The 19,679-nt window shown below is 40.4% G+C and overlaps 1 protein-coding gene across 2 annotated transcripts in view; it reads right to left on the bottom strand.

Annotated features, from left to right (window-relative positions):
* Window positions 1–485: 485 nt before the first annotated feature.
* The window catches only part of elavl4 (ELAV like neuron-specific RNA binding protein 4), a 74,187-nt gene continuing 54,993 nt past the window's right edge, over window positions 486–19,679 (bottom strand). The window contains exons 7-9 of one of the 2 annotated variants that reach the window (XM_062423771.1): window positions 8,639–8,876; window positions 3,861–3,899; window positions 486–813 (exon numbers count right to left, since the gene is read on the bottom strand). In XM_062423771.1, coding sequence (XP_062279755.1) covers window positions 486–813; window positions 3,861–3,899; window positions 8,639–8,876 — 605 coding nt within the window. The remainder of the gene's footprint in view (window positions 814–3,860; window positions 3,900–8,638; window positions 8,877–19,679) is intronic. The other variant, XM_062423772.1, reaches the window with a different exon arrangement.

The raw sequence follows: 19,679 nt of genomic DNA, 5'->3' as shown, positions 1-19,679 counted from the left end.
GACAGTGGATCCGGATTTACAAAAGAAAAACAAATCCTGAATCAAGACAGAGAAAAGGTTTCAATCTAAAAAGGACATTCTCTTCTCTGAAATAAGGGGATACAGGGATTTGCTACTGTTTACACAGAAGAGAAAAATCATCTTAACAACCACAACAAACAGAAAGAATATACGACAAAGAGAAGCCTGCTTTATCACAGGAACTTCCAAAAACTGAACATTTTCATCATTTCATTTTTGTAATACTTAGGCAACATTGGCTTATAGGTCCAAAGTTATAATATAAGCCATTTCTAGTTCAATTTGTTTGATGGTTTGTCGGTTGCTTTATGTTCCGGTTGGAGTTTGCTGTGTTGGATGGCTGTAGTAGGGTGGTAGTGGTAGTGACTGAAGGGGCTAAGGGACGGATGGAGGTGGGGGCGGGGGGTTGGGGGCAATTTTGGATTGGACAGAGTCGTGGGGCAACTGCTTCTACCTGTCAAAGTTCAGGACTTGTGTGTCTTGTTAGTCTTGAAGGAGACTTGCAAGACGCGGTCGCCCAACCTGTAGCCGTTGAGACTAGCGATGGCCATGGCCGCCTCGTCATAATTCGTCATGGTGACGAAGCCGAAGCCTTTGCACTTGTTGGTGTTGAAGTCACGGATCACCTTGACATTGTTGACTGCGCCGAACGGCCCAAACAGCTGCCAGAGCACACTCTCATCGGAATCTGGGGACAGGTTGTACACGAAGATGCACCAGCCAGTGCCGGTGTGCCCGGGGATGTTCATGCCAACCAGGCTGGTCATGCTGTCAATGGTGATGGGAGAAAACCTGAGAGAAGAGACAGAGCGAGGGAAACGGAAGGAGAGCAGAAAGAAGGGAAGAGAGAAAAGATAAGTTTTAATGGAACATCTCGAGGCAAAAAGTGAAATAGTGTCTGCATGTACTGTACATGAAATGGCCATAAACCTGTGAAAACCTTATCTTCATCTTATAGCCACATTTTTTATATGAAATCCTCCTTTCACCTCTAAAAGCTTGCCATGATGCTCACCTGCATGACTCACTACTGTGTACAACCAAACTAAATAAGCTTAAAGATGTAATAAGTTGAATATTTACAGTTTTCCAATAAAACCACAAACACCGATCTCCAAGCCCGATACGCCAATTCAGATGAATTAGGATGCATAAGTATGAATGTTTATTGTCCTTGCATGTATGTTTTAAATGCATGAGTGTAGATGTGCGACCGCCTAACTACTTAATCCTCTCAGAGCTCCTCATTTCTGAAATGCGTCCTGTCGGGAATGACGACAGTGCTGCATGCTGGGCTATATTTCCTCTGAAGGAGATGCAGACGAAGGTTTTCTCTTTGTGTCCTTGAGTGGCTCCTTTACGAGCTAAATTGCAGGAAGTTGTTGAATTAAACCGTTGCTAGAAATTCATCAAAGATCATGCACCAGCCTGCTAAATCTGTTCTCATTCGCCTCATAATCTTCTCCTTTTTCTTGTGATGCAAGAGATTTGAATCCTCAGTTGACTTCACTTAATTGCCTTTCCGCTCAAAGGAAAAGGAAAGGAGAAAAAAAACCCCACTTTTAAATAAAAGGTAAATGAGATAAAAAGGTTCATTTCTTATGCCACCTCTTCAAGAAACTACTATAGGCATTATTGGTTGTGCTTTAATTGATTTCCGCTTTGCTGCAGCTGTCTCAGAGAAGGCTGCTTTCTTAAGGAAAGGGAGGGAGGGAAGAGGGAGCAAACTAAATGGAAAATGGAAGCACTTTACAGCCCAGTGGCATTAAGGTACAAAGTGTATTCCTCCCACTCCTCCTGCAGTCTGCAGGGTGTTCTGTTCTGTTCTATTTCAGAGCTCGTGGCACTGATCGATAGCGCTGCTTGCTGTTCAGTGCCCCCACCCCTCTCTCTCCAGCGACTATATATGGCCAGCAATCACTACGACCTTCCTGCATGACTTTGGTCATGCACAGCCTGCTTCTGACCATTGTGGTTACTGTAGACTTTAATGCAAGGGACTAAAGTGGTTGAATCATTGACTGCAAGGGCTCACTACAGTCAAGGTTTTTTTGATTAAATGTGTGAAGTACCATGGCAGTATAAAATAAACAGATTATACTACGATGAATATATGTATCATTAAGACAAGTTGAAACAGATTATATTTATTTTCACCATGGGTTGTAGCTGCAGGTCCTAATCCTTAGTTTCTCTACATGTATCTCTACGTGGCCTCATTGTCTTGTTGAGGCGATTTTAATATTTTCTCCAGCATCAAACAGGTGGAATCTGAACAGGCCTCATCATGTCAAGGGCTTGTCCGAGACACTCAGCTGCATTCAGGCCTCTCCTACTGGGCTTGTAAAAAACTTCAGGTGATTTGTATGCAAAAGCTCTAGTATGGGAAAGTGTGAGGGTAACGGTTTGGAGACTAGATAACACTGCCACTGTGAGTACGTGGAGACGAGTGTGCCTGAGTGTATGTGCCTGTCTGTGTGTGTATATGTATAAACGTGCATGTGAGCGTACCCATCAGAGCGGGACCAAACACTAACCAATGTTACGGACGAGACCAGGGGTTGCATAGCAACAGTGTTAGCTGACCAGATATCTATTCTGTCCTTTCTAAAGCCAACCATTTCCAGCTCTTAACACCTTTCTTCTCTTTCCTTTCATATAATAACCTGAGATCACTGAAAAGTACTTCTAACTTGATGATATGCTATGCAATCAGGACCGCTGAATCAGGCACTATTTTCACCTTTAGAAAATGATGTAAAGACTAAGATTGAGCGCACTGTGCTTATTGAACAATAGAGGTGCTAAGGTTAAACCTGTGAATTCTGCATCACTTTCAGTGTTATTCTGTAACTAGTCCTGAATTCTTGCATCTGTCAAAACGACAGCTTTTTAGGAGAGTTTTTTTAAAGGATCATTTCTCTTAAGCTAAACCGTGTTCCTGTTTGAGTAGTTAAGCTGACTTCAGACGGTGTCCCCTGTGCTTGCAACATGCAAGATGCCACCATCAGCACATGAAAGATCTCTCACCATAGTGGCTGCTGCTCTGGGTTATGTAACACCTACAGTATGGTAGCAAGAAAGCAAAATGAAACATGGAGGCGAAAGGAAGGAATTCGAGCAGAGCAGTGCCGAGCAAAGCTGGAGCTGTCTGCAGTGAAACAACATTTCCTGTTTCCAGCAGGGATCCAGGTTCATCCAGCCTCATCCCTTGTCCTAGCTAAGCTAAACATGATCTAATCACAGCTAGTGGCACCAAAAGACGTTAAGGCGATATATAATTTTTGTAATGGCTTCCACTGCATAGATGTAATACCCAGAGGATTGTGTACATATTCGATGGTGGATGTTTAATTTTTTAAAAATCGTAGATTCAAAATTTGCTTCTAAAGAGAGTTTTGTTCCCAAGATAGGATTAAGCTATAGCTGTAGAATGACAAGGCAGGAGAACCTGAATCCGGTAGAAAAAAAAAAAAACACACCTAGAAATCAGGAGCTTTACACCAGAGAACAAAATCCATTACGTACACAGAAACAACCCAAAACAATTCAACACAATTCAAACACCAGCACTTGTCATAATCAAAACAAAGCAAAATTCATCACCATTGAAAACACCTTAAGTGGTTGGTAGGGTTTTGAAACCAACTCAAGCTGACGAGGAAAAAACCAAACAAACCAAAGAACCAAAAAATGCAATTGACCTTGAACAAATTGTCAAACGCAAAGTGACTGCAAAAATACAAGGAAACATAAACTACAAAAAGAACAGAAAAAAGGATATTGAAAAATCATTGAGTCAACATGGACATCTGGCATTCGGTGAAGTTTTTAATTACCTCTTTACGCCATAGGCCATATTAAGCAAATTGTCCAGCCTGTAAAGAGAAGGAGGGTTCTGGGGTTAATGGTGGGCAGATGGTCGATTCACTCAATGGAACTAATGTTAAGTCCCTGTAGGAACTGCATGGTCCTCCACACTCAAGAACAAACAAACCCATCTATAGTTGGCCCATTACACTGAGGAGCCCCACCAGAAAATGCAATCATCATAGTTGATGAATCTACAGTACCATCAGTATGGTCGTCACTTGCTCAGTCGGCCACTGCCCGAGTTCAGCAAAGCCCTGCGCTAGCTAATGCCAGAGCACATTGTTATTACCGTACGTGTGACTGTTTTAATGTCAATACAAGACTGCAGCAGTGGACTGGTCACAGTTCAGTATTACGGTCACATATGGAGAACTAGGCACTCGGCTATACTAGAATGCTAGGTTAGCCATAGTGCTACGCAATGGCAAATCATGCAAAAGTTTGCATGTGGACAATTTATGCCACCACATTGATGGTTTATTAAAAGATGGAGGTTAATGAAAATTTCTTTTCAGAAATTATGGTCTTTAATTTGTGTTACCTCAATTAAGAGAACACCTGAGATGGCAGGAAATGAGGTAAATGCCCTGATCCAGAGTTCTGTCAGTGTAATGGTTTGGCATTTGAATGATGGTGAGCGAGAGAGGCGATGATGATAAGTATGTTTTTAATGAGGTGGACCAACAAAAAACATAACTGAACATTAAACTAGCCATGAAATTGTGACTGTCTGTCTTTGTGTTCGGGGTCAACCTGTTAATTGCTAACAGGTCAGGTGGAATGGCTGACTGTTAGTCAGAAAGTGTCCTCTGCCTAAAAGGGTTAGTTTGGGGAAATGTTCTGGTTTCATAATTATTTCAACCCGTGAGCTAAAGCTACTGCAGTCAGTGAGAGAAGACTAAAGTTTGTGCGTTTGTGCGTATCTGTGTGTGTTTGGCTTAAGAACCCAGCAGGCTGTGTGTGTGAGTCTCTGTGTTTGTGAGCTGGGCTTCAGAAACCTGTGGGCTGTAAAAAATGTTGGCCCTCTTGGATGGATGCAGTTTGCTTGGTGACTCAATGACCTTCATTCCTCACTTCGGTCTGGCCTGTCTCATGTCTTATTAACTCCTCTGGCCTAATGGACAGGGGCCACGGCTTATTGAGCAACAGCTGGCCAGTGATGCCTCGCTCTCTTGAAAACACTACAAACTCTCTGACTTTGACTTGACTATTGGGGTTGTTTTCTCCTTGTCTCTTTGAGTCCACAAGCATTTTTACTTTCTTGCAACAACTGCTACACAGTATTTACAAAAACGTTTCAGTAAACATCACAATCTATTTAATGATTGTTTACACCACATCATAATCCAGGCATCAATTTTACTGGTAACCGAATTTAGAAGCTACATATTGTCATACCTTACATACACAACTTCATTATTATTGGATTGCAATTAAGAAATCAGTTAAGCTTTGAAGGCTTATAATAAATAACTTGAATAATAATAATTATAACGATAATACAATTTATTTCAAGCATTCCAAATTAAATCTACATTGTATGTTAGAGATTACAGGCTTCTAATCAGGGACAATTAAACCCCAGGATGCCAGGTGATTGTAGTTAAGTGCTTTATAAAATAAAAAATCCTGCAGGACTCAATCAAGATTGCAGTAATGTAATGCAACATTATGTTAATACTGGCTCACAAGTTACTTCACACTTAGGCTTAACTTTAAAACTGCATTTAAATATTGAAACTGTGCAGTTAAGATATATTGTGGTCAGTGCCCACATTGAAATCCCCACACTGTTGTCAGTCCAGTTAATTTACAAAACCTTTTCACATTCTACATAAATATTATGCATAAATTGTAGCACTACTTATGTGGGTTTACATGTATCTGTGTCGTAGCACTTTTTCACTAAACGTTATCAGAAAACTACGAAAGCAGCCCTAAAACAAAGGAAAAAGTGGAGAAAGGGATATACGGAATCATTAAAGCAGTAATTAGCCCATTACGTGGGAAGGGAACAAGGAAGCTGCTTTGTGGGTAAATGAGTCAATTGGAGAGGATGCTCAGAGGAGAGGCGCTCCAGGCCCAGGAGCACTAAGACATCTGCTGGCCGCCGGGCCGATGGGCCACAACAAAACAACCTGCTGCTAACTCTCTCTCTCTTTCTTTCTCGCGCTCTCTCGCTCACATGTACAAATGCACACTGATGCACACTCACCACACAAACACTCTGCCAGCTTTTACACTGCCTCTCCAAGCTCTATATAAACAATGGGGCTTTTGTGCTTTCTCTCAATGCATGTTAATGGAGGAATGGGCGTTTTTGTCTTTTCTTTTTTGAAACAAAAATCTGTTCAATTACAATTGGCTCCTGCCCTGGATATAATAAGGCTAATTTGCTAATTAGTACCATTAGTTAACGACAGAGAATCGGAAACGAGCCAGGATTTAAGGCTTGGTGTATTGTGCTTGAGTCAATTATGTTTGCTGTCTTGGAGAGGGACCATACAAGCATATTATACATTTACTTGTGTTACAGCAAAACCACATGATTCAGACACACAGGATCGATATAATTATAAATGCAAGAGGATTGTTCTGACTTCTGCCCAGTTTTTTTTTTACTTGGGTTTTATCAATGTGTAGCAATTTGTAAGGATGTCAAAGAGGGATCAGTTTTCTGTAGTAGATCTAGTAGACTGTATTTTCAGTGTGAATATTGCAGTTTTTAAAGTTTGGAACACACCCACTGATAATATATTCTTTAGCTTAAACTTTGATTTCATCTCTTGAAGGAATGACAATAAAACAGACTCAACTGTATACTTAATAAGAACATAGAACATGTCCTTTTGCTCTGTTGTTCTCAAAAGACTGCGTTAAAAAAGGGAAACAGTGCACATTGAGCACATTTCTTCTTCAAAAACCTCAACGCTTCTAAAGTGTTGAGGTTTTAGTATAGGGCCGGGGAGCAGAGAGCAAGAGCACAGGGACACAGTGAGGAAGTGTCCTGTGGTTGTGAGTTGTGATGAGAAGCGACAGCTCTCCTGCGGAGCCTGTAAATTGGCTTGGCGTATCACAGACACACAGCCACGCTACATCGCTCAGGTGTCACACCAGGGAAGCCGCTCCAGAAGAAAAATACCTTCCAAGCTCTGACTTTGATGGAGAGTAAACAGCACGACCGGCTTAGTGTTATTGAAAGAGAGAGAAAATTGTATAAGCACATATTCTATCCACAATTCTAAAACATTCTTGTCGGATCAGATGATAGAGCGTTGAATCATAAGATCACCTGTTTGTGTTTTGTTTTTGTGGAGGAGTGAGCCCTAAATATCCCTAGGTGTTGTAAAACATTTAAATAAAGAAAAATGATTGTTTGTGTCATTAGTGAGTGACAGGAAATGACCAGGTAGGGTGCCATATATACAGTATTCATATACTGTATGATGTTAAGTGATGGCTCACCTGGGCAAAAAACTTTCTTAGAATTGACTGAAAAATAATCCAGGATTAGGGCTTTATGGTCATGGTAAAAGTATGGTATATTTACAATATTTTTTACCAAATACATGTTTTTGCCCAGGCATCACAGGGATTTATCTGGGAAGTGTTATCACGATGGCAGCATGATGAAATGAAGGGAAATACGTAGTTGTGAACGACAGAACCCCACAGTCTCTTATGAACAGTTCCTCTCTGATCTGGGTGGACCCACACAGAGTGCTCACAGGACCTGATTTACTGACACCTGCACCAGGTGCAGAGCGCACACCTGTTGTTCAAATGGGGATATATTTGCCGAAATAAATGGTCACAGTAGAAAAGCTGCATCATTGTTGATACAGGGATATTGCAATGACTCATGCTCTTTATGTGTAGGCGCAACATCTCCTGTTGGAACACTGTAAATTGCATTTGGTGCAAATGTTTTCCAAATCAGGCCTGTTGTTTAGAACAGACGTGTTTCCTTTATTAAACGCATTCATCATCACATAAACCAAGAATAATAATAATAATAATAATAATGTTATTGAGTTGGACAGTGATGACTCGCATCAGTGTTTTATCCCCTCTAGACATTAAATCTGTCTCATATCGACATATCACATAGCAATCCTGTTTGTCATTAAAGGATACCAAACACACCAGTAATGTTTAATTTAATGTGTTTTGACATATCAGAAATGTTGATTACACTATGATAGACTATCAATTACATCCTATTAAATCCCACTGTAAATTTTATTAGTGCTAACTATACTATGCAAACAGCTCTACCCGTTGCTCTCCATTAGAGTATTTTGAACTTCAACATTAACTTTGAGATTCCCAACCTTTTGAGCAGAACCCCGTCATGTGAGCAGGAGCACAGGGACACTGTTCTCCTCCTCATCAATATTACCATTAATATTCCTGTTAATATAATGTCGAGGGCATTTTTTTGTTTTCATTTTGCTACTACAAATATTAAGCTGGTGATTCAATCACAATGACTGCTTTCAAAATTATGAAACCACATACTCACTTCACTCTGTTAAGGAGTTTTGTTGGGGTCACCGAATGAACATTAGGAGACTTTTCCTCGCGTCAGCCCCCAAGGTTGGGAAAGTCTGCATTGACTACACTCCTTTAAAATAATACACTTTTAAATCCCCCATGCTGTAACTGCAAACCTGAACAAATCCCCTCCCAATTTGAATCTTTTCTGCCTCACTCCGTCCTCCATTGCCATCCCAGTACTCACCTGAACCTCTGAGCCTGGTGGTGGAGAGGGCCTGGGTATCGGCGATTGGGAGACTGGTAGAGTTGCGACAGAAGGGCTTGGCTGGTCTTCTGGCTGGGGTTGTTGGCGAACTTGACCGTAATAGGCTCAGCGGCACCTGATGGTTTCTGTCCATTCAGGCCCTTGATGGCCTCTTCAGCCTCTATCCTCTTATCAAAGCGGATGAAGCCCACACCTCGGGAGCCACCTGCGGGGCCAGCAGATCACAAACAAACAGGGTCCCTTTTACTTCACAGAGTTTAAAAGCGTCATTCATATTCTGTGCATATGTACAATGTACAGTATGTATGTGGAGTTTAAAACGTTACCTTTTACATATTTGAACAGTACAAAGCATGACAGGAAGCTATGAAAGCAGATTGCTGCAGGCTTTAAAGAACCTATTCAAATGTGTATGAATAATTTATAAACTGTGATTTACAGGTGACTGTATGTATTACCATGTAAAAAGACATCACAACTGAACAGAGAAAAGCTAAGTCTATAACAGACAGCAATTCTAATTCTTATGGAAGATTGATAACAGAAATCATGTTGACCAATTTAATCAGCAGGCTGTGTGATGAGGCTGCTTTGTGTGACTGAATTGTCTTGTGATGTGGTGTATGTTTCCAGGTCTCTCTTGTAAAACCGATTTTGATTTCAGGGAGATTTCCTGAATAAATAAAGCTTGCCAGCATGTAAAAATTCCAACAAGAATTCAAATAGTTCTTATTATGTATTTTTATTTTTTAGTCTTATTTTGAACCTGCACCAACCCGAAACCAACCCTAATGTGCTGCATTAAATACATGGAAAGGTACTGTAGGTCTGGAGGGAGTCAGTAGACAGAGACAAACAGGGTGATAGTAGCACACACATACACACACACACACACACACACGCACGCACGCACGCACGCACGCACACACACACACACACACACACACACACACACACACACACACACACACACACACACACACACACATACACACACACACACCAGCTGTAGACTGGGCATACAGGGCTGCATTGTGGCGTTGGCTCTCAGTCTGTTTAAAGCCACACAGTCCATTCTTCCTGTCTGCTTGCTCCAGTCACAGTCAGCCATACACACACTCTTCATGCACTGGTCCCAGTGACATTTGAGCAGTTTCCTTGGAGATACTTTTTGACTGCCACCTGAGAGGAACATTTAGAGCATTAGAACATTTCTGGGAGGTCCTTTATTGGTGTCCCTGAATGCTGTGTGTGTGTAACTGACTGTTTATATATGTGTGTTTGTGTGTGTGTGCACTGGTATCTATTAATGGATGCTGTGCCTTGTTTTAATGAGGCTGCCTAGATGGCCCAGAGGATGCTTGCTCAGTGACAGCAGCACTCTGCTGAAGAGACTATTTACATAATACTGTGTGCACACAGGCATGTCTGTGTGACTGAGACTGAATAAAAGAGAGGCAGTGAGAAAGAGGGAATTTTGTGTTTGAGCATCATTGTGTGCAGTCTCTTTCTCACACATAAAAAGCCAACCTTATTGTTATTCCACATTTTTGTACATGCCATCCCTCTCCTCATCTCTTTTTTTATACTTCCTGTTGGCTTGTCTCATAGTGCTCGCTCTCCTGAATTCTTATTCGGAGAAGCACCTTGACCATCTCACTCCCCCTTTTCTTTCTTTTTTTCTCTCCAGGACACCACAAGGTTATTTACTTTCCAGCCAAGCAGCAACATAAAAAGCCACTCTTTGAAAGCCATGATCAATGGAAAATATCTTAGTGATTCTCCACTGAAGTTAATTTTAGGTTGAGCTTTTAGTTGATTGAAAAAATACATAAAATGAAATAAATCTGATAAATTATTGATGTTTATTTTTTAATTCAAAAATGTTTTTTAAAATTGGATTTTTAAAATTGATCTAATGCACAAATGGGGCTGCAAGTAGACGTTAAGAGAAGCATTTGCAGCACAAACACTACTTTGAGCTTTTGGTTTAAATTACTTCGAGGGAGTGAATAGCTCATTTGCACTTTGCCGTTTCCTTGCCTCTCTCAGCTACTGGAAGCATTTTCTTAGCTGTCAACATTGCAAATGGACCTAGTTTACTGTAAACCCCTCTCATCAGAGTGTCCTCTTACAGCAGGAGAAAATACAGCAGTTGTTTTGAACTCATCTGCTCTTTTTAACCCATTCTGGTTATTTTTCACTGAAATTAGGTAAAAACATAAAACAATGACCCTTACGTTTTATTAGGCATCTAATCAATTTTCTGCACACAAGGTTCTAAATTTGCAAAAGAAGCGACCTTCCCTCACACTCATACTGACCACACACACACACACACACACACACACACACACACTGCTGTGCAGAGACCTGAACCACAACATTTTCCTCAGGTCTGCTTGATGATCTCATTAACTTCTATTCAGTGTAAATTATTCTGTTGAATTCTCATTTTTACCTTTCCAGGCTCCCTCTCCCCTGACAGGTGCCAACTCTGTACCTGTACATTTTAATTAGCTTGTCAGAAGCTGAAAAATAACAATTCTAATGGGATCTACACAGTGAAAACAACAACCACTGCTGTTCCTACACTTTTCTTCATTTATTACTGTAGTTGTCATGCATGTGCTATATGTGGGGTAAAATGGGGGTCACTGCTGTTTCTCTGGGGAGAGCTGTTTTTCAGATACCGTCAGTAACTATGATTGGTAGTGAGCATTCGTATTTGCTATTTAGACAGGTACATTTACTGAACAGCAAGCGTCTCCTTGCTAATTGGAAACAGCCCGATTTCTGGACAGATTTCTGGACAGTTTTCAGCACTAACACTTGGTAACTCTAAGAGCCTTGCTCAAGGGCACCTCAGCGGTAGTTAAAGAAGAGGAGAGCTTTGCTCATTCACTTCCTCCACTGAGACGAGAGGAGAAGAGAGGACTGTACTCGTCCTTTAATCCTCACACTTGTTTGGCCTTGAGCTGCTCCTAAGCTGGTTCTGGCTGGAGGGCCTCTAGACAAACGCTTGGCATACAGATGAAGGCGCAGCACAAACAGACACACACGCACATACTTAAGTGATAACTTGAAGAGGTGCTATTGAAAATGAAGTGTGAAAAGAGGAGTAGAGATTTGTAACTGTCTGTGACCAATTGCGGAGTGTGTGTGTGTGTGTGTTTGTGTGTGAGAAACTGTATGAAAGACAGATTGAAGATGTCTCTGTTTGTACTTGTATTTTACTGTAAGTGTGCACCAGCTATACTTGCCCTTGAGTTTATACAGTAGCACTGAAGGAATGTGACAGAGCTGAGGTGGCAGTTGATTCCATCACCCATGAATCTCGCCTAAGTGTGATTATCTCATGTTAGTGTATCCAGTGCAGACAAGCAATCTGAGCCTGTAATGTAGTTCACTTAAGATTTTTACTAAGAAGTTGTTGAGGTAATAAAATTGAAAGAATGTTTTTTTGGCTCAGACACAGCAGGGTGAAGTCAGTGCTCAGTCACAGTTCAAGGTTATGCTGTGTAACACTCCTGCTGTATTGTGTTTAGTGCAACTAGAGAGGAGGAAGAGATCGATGGGGCTTTGCAGGAGAAAAATCTGATGGTGGTGTGAAATATGAACTAACTGATATACCATGTTTGTGATACTGTGAAACCAAACAGTGTTCATCTGCTGACCTAATATGACCAGCTCGTTCTCTCTTTTACTTTGCGTACTTCACATATAACTCCTCACATTGCATCTAATACTGAATGTACCTTCGTATCATAGTTCATCAAGTTCACCAGTCACTACATCAGTGTGTCAAATACTCCATGACTTTATTTTTTCTTAATGCGTTCTGAAGTTGTCACATCAAATCAAATCACTGAAAACATTCAAATATACATATTTATGAAACAACTGGACACTGTAGTTTTTGGAAAGCATCATTCATACAGGACAAAAACTGCATTTGTTGGGGACTATTTTCAGCCATGGATTAATACACAGTGGAGAGGTAATAAGTATCTGGCAGTAGATTAGGCTTTGGCAACAGACTATACTTCTTTAAGGGATTTTTTTGACAGTAGGATAAATATAAGATATGATCAGCCTTACCCTTTTCCATTATCTAAGTATTTATTTTTTTAAAGGACTGCATGCAGATGAAATTAATCAATATTACAATCAAAGTTTACCCAAGTGTTTTCATATAACAGCTGTCATGCCATATTAACGTACTAAGCCTTGAGATGTTTTTTTAGTTTTTTTAACTTTAACATTACAAACAAAAACAAACTTGCAATCTATCGAGCAAGCTGCCAGTCGAGGGAGTCCAACCTAATGACTGTCCTTTCAACCAGCCCCAGAAGCCTCGGCTACTTATCAACCGCCAGCCAGCCATAAAGGCAACATTAGAGCACAATGTACTTACTAAGGTACAGCAATCTGTCTTTCTCACTCTCTCTCCTCTTCTTCTCACTCTCGTTTTTTGCTCTCCTTCTCCTCCACAGTAATCAACAGAGGCTTATGTAACTCTCTCTACCTGTGCTTATCTCTCTCTAACACACACCGACAGGCACATTGGCTGCCTTACTAATAACACGCTACCTCAATCTGAGGTGGGGGAAACACAGGGAGAGAGGTTGGGAGACGAGAAGCAAGTGCTATGGGTGGGGACGAGCAAGGCAGTAATGAAAAGGAGAAAGGGAAAGAGTGGGAACGAGGAGTGAGGAAGGAAAGGACAAAAGGAGAGAAGGTGACAGAGGAGAATGTTAGGAGGTGACAGTAAAAGGATGATGATGAAAGGAAACAGTGCTATTCTTGCTTGCTCCTGCCCAAACAAAGCCGCTCTTTCTCTAAAACCCACTATCATTTCCCAAAACACTGACTGACTGACAGAGAGAAATGACTGCTCTTCTGAGAGACCAGAAGAGAGGAGAGAGGTGAGAAACCTTGCTGCTGGGTAATGAAACACACACACTTTCATTTTCTCTCTCTCAAACACACAGTTTCATGCATCTAGTGCACTGTATCCTTGTACGCAGGCCCATACGCTCACAGAGACAGACGCATGCACCGATGCACGCATACATTATCAGAAACTTAAGATATTTTCAGGTGTTCTGCGGTTCCATCCCCCATCCTTTTATCTTTTGAGGAGCTATATTGTGCCAACTGTATCAAATGATTAGACTTGCCTTTCCAAAAGATTTATAATATGGCAGAGGCAGAAAGAAACCCACTTCTTGCTCTCTTCTAATTAGAGGGATGGAGAAAAAAAAGCAATGTCCTTGTCTTAAGTAACATGGCTACAGATGGCGTTTGAAAAAGCAGCAAGAGGAGAGACGAAGAGACTTTGAAGAGTGGAGGTGCCCTGTGCTTTAGCCTCTGTCAGAGCAGAGCTTCAACCATCTGTCTGGTGTGTGTGTGTGTGTGTGCACACGCATATATCGATGTGCATTTCTCTGTGCGAATGTGTGTGTGCATGTGTGTCGAATACCGCAGAGATAGTATGTGCTCGTAGGATTATAGAAAAATAACTAAAGGCAGAGAGATGGCAGCGACGGCACGAGTCAAGGCTGCAGTCATCCCACCTAGCGGGTGCACCGCTCTGCTCGTATTACCTTGACCGTTCTGTTCTCTACTGCTGGACAGGCAGAGAGCAGGGATTCAGTGTGGTGTCAGTCTGAAGGGAAACATCCATTATTCAAGTCAAGAGAGGAGAGAACATCGCAACTATACGGAGGAAGGGTAATTCCTTTGAGAAAAATTAGTTGAAATTCACAAGTGCACCATGCAAACATGAATGATTTCATTATAATAAGAATAATAAGAAACCAAAAACCAAATTGTAGAGTCATGCAGGTACAGGAGGACCTCTGTTTTCATGGCCTTGGAAAGACTAGAATAAACAGTGCTATGAAGTGGCTTTTCTCTGACCTTGCGATGCATGTTGTTTTTGGTGTAGCACGTGTGCCAGGAAAGTTGAAGGAGAGGCAAAAGTAGATGTGGTTTCCATGCAGATGAGGCAGTGGGGTGTTGGTGTTTTGGTGAAAACGGTCTCTGATGGTGCCCTGTTTTCTTTGCAACATCAAACAGATTATTTTTAAGCCGATAATTTTGATGATGATTTTTGATGATAAATTTGATGGTGATTCCAACAGTAAACACAAACTAAATCCTTGACAGAAAAGGGCAACTAATGAGTAATGTTGTATAAAATAAAACACTTTATTTAGTAATTACACTTAAATTGATGCCAATTTTTGCCATTATTTTGTACATTGTTAAAAACAATGAATCAAACATAGAATGCCTTATTTGAATTATTTTTCTGGCATTATATATATATATATATATATATATATATATATATATATATATATATATATATATATATATATATATATATATATATATATATATATATATATATATATATATACATGATGCTGATGATTTTGTTTGTTTTGTTTTCTTGCTTTTATACTTTTAACTTGTTGCTTATATACTATTTTTTTTCTTTCTTTAAATATGTGAAATATAAATTAAAGTAAAACTAAAACTATGTGACTATGTAAATCGGTCTGTACTGCAGACTATGGGATGACTTTTACTTCGATGACCCACAGCTGTCTTTAGATGGTATGAAAACTTTCAGTTTAAGTGGTTAAATCTGAAAAAAGTCATTTGAAGGCAGGAGTATAAATATGAGTTTATTCTGCAGCTTCTAAATTTTAAATAGCTGCACTCAAGTGTTATTATGATGCTAAATAATGTAACATGTTTATGCATCTACGCACAGGAAACTGGCCTGTTATACCTTTCAGAGGTAATCTTGCTCTCAGTTCACACATTTTGATGACTTTGAGTCATCTCGTTCTCATTCCATTATCTTTCCAATTGTCTGTTTGTTTCTCTCTTTCTCTCCTCGTCTAAAAATACCAGATTACAGGGACAACAGCTGTGTGTTGTGCGGCTTTCTTTCCAAGTTATCTAGCAAGAGTGGTATTTTAGTTATGACTGCAACAGCTTTGGTTGAATTTTATAGGGTTGAGTCACGCAACTAATCTTCAGACAATTCTGGCAGCAGTGGCTTTATTGTTGCATGTAAATATAATCAAATGTTCTACAGCTTCCAAAAGACTCAGTAACTGCACACAACAATTTCTGGGTTAATCACTGACTACTAATAAAAATGCGACATTGTGCACGCAAAGTATGACATGACTTGACTTTCAATACCTCCGTAAACATAAATTCAACTAAAAAAGGCACATGATGTGCTTGTGGCAGCATACAGTATTTGTAATGCTGCATGTTTGTGCGTTGAATCTCTCAGACAAGCAATGTTCCTTTTTTACTTGGAGGAGCCAGTTTAGGATTTTTTTTTTAAAGCTTCAATATTCAGTACACAACTTGGCAGTAAATAATACCGGTGTCTCTGAAAAGCTTTCAAACATGGATGCCTCATGTCAACTAAATTTCAAGGTAACTAAACCTTAATTGAATGCTGTTTTGATCAGGAACAACTCTACCTATCATACAACTGTAGCTCAATGCCAGATAATTATTCATTCAGTGAACAAAAATGCTCTTCCTATTAGTAACACTGGCAATCACCATCTTCAGTTGTATGTTGGCATGAACGCTTGTGAGTTGTTACCATGGGAATCTTTCCCATCGCTACCTACCATCCCACATGAAGAGACCGCAGCATCAGCCTTTTCACAACCAATCCTTACACACAATGAGCAGCAATTTAGTTTCACATCAGAGCCTGGGTTTGTGGAAGCCAAGTCTGTGGATCAATTGTATTTGCAGTCATTGATTAGGTAAGCATTGACCTCTGTTTGCATACAGGTCTTGGATGAAGAACTAGGAATAGCCAACTATTGATCCAAAGCTGCCTCTGATATTATATCTGTTTCAAATTGAGGCTAGCCTAAACCAGCTATCAGAGCACAAGATCACGGCCTGGCTGACTTCCCTGAAGGTTAGAAAGAAAGGCAGAGGGAGTCCAGATTGCACTATTTTCACTGATAAAGAGTAAACATATGCTTATCCATTCAGAAGGAATCGATAGAGAAAGGAAGGGAAAGAGGAGGGTGAGGAGATAGAGGAAGAGATGGAGAGATATCCTTGTCAAGTCGATGTGGTGTTAGCTCTCTGAGTCTCTGGGGCAATTTGGCAATTTTTGTGGATTTTGTTTCAGCTGCCTCTGACTGTGAATGATGCTAACAGTGATGTTTTTAATGTTCCCTCTTGTTTTTATGAACAGAAGAGTGACTGTAGGGTGCATCCTGTTGATGAGGAGGTCGTTTAGAGAACAGACATCATGTTCCCAATTTAGCAGAGCAGGAGCTGGGAATCGTCAGCCCATCTGCGGATGGTCACTGAAGAACATCCGTTACTTCAGCAACTTTATGTAGCACTGCACTTTCTATGTATGTCTGTCTGCATGTTGCTCTTCTCTTCTGCCTGTTCCATTATTGTAGACAGTGTAAGGGTGTGTCTCAAACCAGTCGCCAGTTCAGTAGAAATAGTGAATCACTGAGGGAATTGTATTCCAGGCACTGATTAGGTCACCGATTCAATAAATATAGGGACACTGGTGAGTCATTGATGACCTGCAACACTGACTTCAAGGCACCATAAGATAATGTTGTTGCATCGACTTATATCCCTCAGGTCTGGAAAGCGAAGCTTAAAAAATACATCCGAAAATAAAAATGTAGTAATAAAGTATAGACTTTGTTTACCACATATAGGTGGTCGTTAAGAAGGGGTACTTCTCAAAGGACTAATTTCAGAGCAGTCACTGGAATTATATTGGCATTAGGATATCCTACAGTATGGCCGACTCCCTGAACAGTGCATTACTTATTGAACCGGGGACCGGTATGACACACACCACAAATCTGTCTGAGCCACTCTCCCATTTCTCTCTCTCCTTTTCCTTGTTCTGTACTTACATTTTGGGCGGTCACAGGAGAGTTTTAATTTGCGGCCCATTTCTCTCTTAATGGCAGTGAGTGTGTGGGTGTGTGTGAATATGTTTTGTGTGCATCTGCCTCGGTGCAGTAACAGAGAGAAGAAAAAGAGTAGTCAATGATGCCAGCATACTACTCTCAAGGCCCTTCTAAAGTCTTCCATGTTTTTAATCACCAGCAACTCTAACGTCTAATTAATCATTAACATTTCTCCTGCTGATCCTTAACCCTCTGGGGACACCTTGAAACACGTCTCTTGCACACTTTGTGTGTGTGTGTGTGTGTGTGTGTGTGTGTGTGTGTGTGTGTGTGTGTGTGTGTGTGTGTGTGTGTGTATACAGTTTATGTGTATTTCAGTTTTGAGGCCACCAGGTAGGGTGGTAGTCAGGACAACAATGAGTGATTAGTGTAGTCAGGGGTGTTAGCAGGCTTCCACTGTAGGTGCATAATTTAAATTTATCTAATTTGATAAATTAGTAACTATGTAGTCATTTTCTGTGCTTTGCATTTTTGAAGTTTGTATAAAAAGGATTTTTCCTGAATCCTTCAAATAATGCGTGATATTTGCGTTACTATTTTAGTGTTGAATAAAATGTTTTCACAAATAAAAAGTACAGTGTGGTTAGCCACATAGTAATATATATATATATATATATATATATATATATATATATATATATATATACCATAGTATATATGTGTGTGTGTGTGTGTATATATGTGTATATATATATATATATATATAGATAGATAGATAGATAGATAGATAGATATACTATATTGTTGTAAATTGCTTATACCATTATTTAAACTAGCAGTGTTTTTTAATCTAAGCACAGATTAATTCCTTTCAATAGCTGCACTGTGCTCAGAGCTTGTCCTAAGAACACTATTGTGCCCAGTGTAATTCCCTCAGTTTTGATATGATAGTTTGGCAAAGTAATAAACAACAAACAGGGCAAAGATATGCACATGTTGGTGGGCCATGTATTGGTACTTCAACATATGTAACCCAAGGTCTTCATTGTTAGCATGCTACTAACTAAAGTTTGGCTGGAGAGGAACATCAAAATTTAGATAAATGTGTTAATGTTAAGCATTTTAAAGGTCAGTTTAAATTATGGGACTGAACAGGAATGATTATGTGAAACATTTATTTTCTTAGCAGACATTTTTATTTGATCTGGGTGTTCGTCTTTATCCTGACATGCTCTTGAGGAGGCTTCACTCTAAAACTTAACACATGTCAGTCAGGAATGGTGACATACTGAATTAGTGATTATCTTGTGAAATAAAGCTATGGTGAATTCATAAGAAACTTGCTTTCTCGTGACCAGTGCCGCCTCTGTTGAGATGTGTTTTATTCATGGTGTGTGGTCTGAGCTGAGAAGCTAAAAATCAGAGATGTGACTGTAGTGTGAACAGATGGGTTTTCTGCAGCCTTGCTGTGGATTGTGTGGCTGTGTTTCTTTGTAGGGAATCCCAGCGGTCTAAGCAGCGTGGTGGTATGACAGGTCTCCTAGTTAAAACAGATAGACAGGAGATGTGCCCACCTCATGTAAATGTGTGTGGATGAGGGTGGAAACAGCCTTATCTTTTTTTCCACCTTTCCTTTCCGCTGCCCCTCTCCTCAGCTCTCCCTTTGCTTCCTTCCTCTACTAATTTCCTCTCCTTCCCACGTCTCTCCTCATCTTCACCCTCTGCTACTTGTTTTTCTTTTCCTATTCTGTGCCTCCTCCCTCTTCATCTGCACTCCCCCTGTCTCCTTTGTTTTCCTTTCCTCTGCTTTCACCTCTCTTCTAACCCTCTCCCCTCCTCTGCTCAGTGTGTACAGACAGGCGTGCACTTCACTGCCAGCAGTGATTTATTCTGCTTAGGCAAATGAGTGTGGCTTACAGCATGCTGCTCCCTTTCTGCTTCATCAGTACACATTGCACATAACACTGGAGCAGGTTGCAGCCTGTAGGCACACACACAACCCCTGAAATGGATCTTAGAGACACCCTGGAGGGGTTCTTCTGCAATACAATGGGCTGATGTGA

The sequence above is a fragment of the Scomber scombrus genome, chromosome 8 (assembly GCF_963691925.1).
Source record: "Scomber scombrus chromosome 8, fScoSco1.1, whole genome shotgun sequence".
Lineage (NCBI taxonomy): Eukaryota > Metazoa > Chordata > Actinopteri > Scombriformes > Scombridae > Scomber > Scomber scombrus.
Note: the sequence above shows the minus strand (reverse complement) of the source record. Positions and strands in the feature narration are given on the sequence as shown.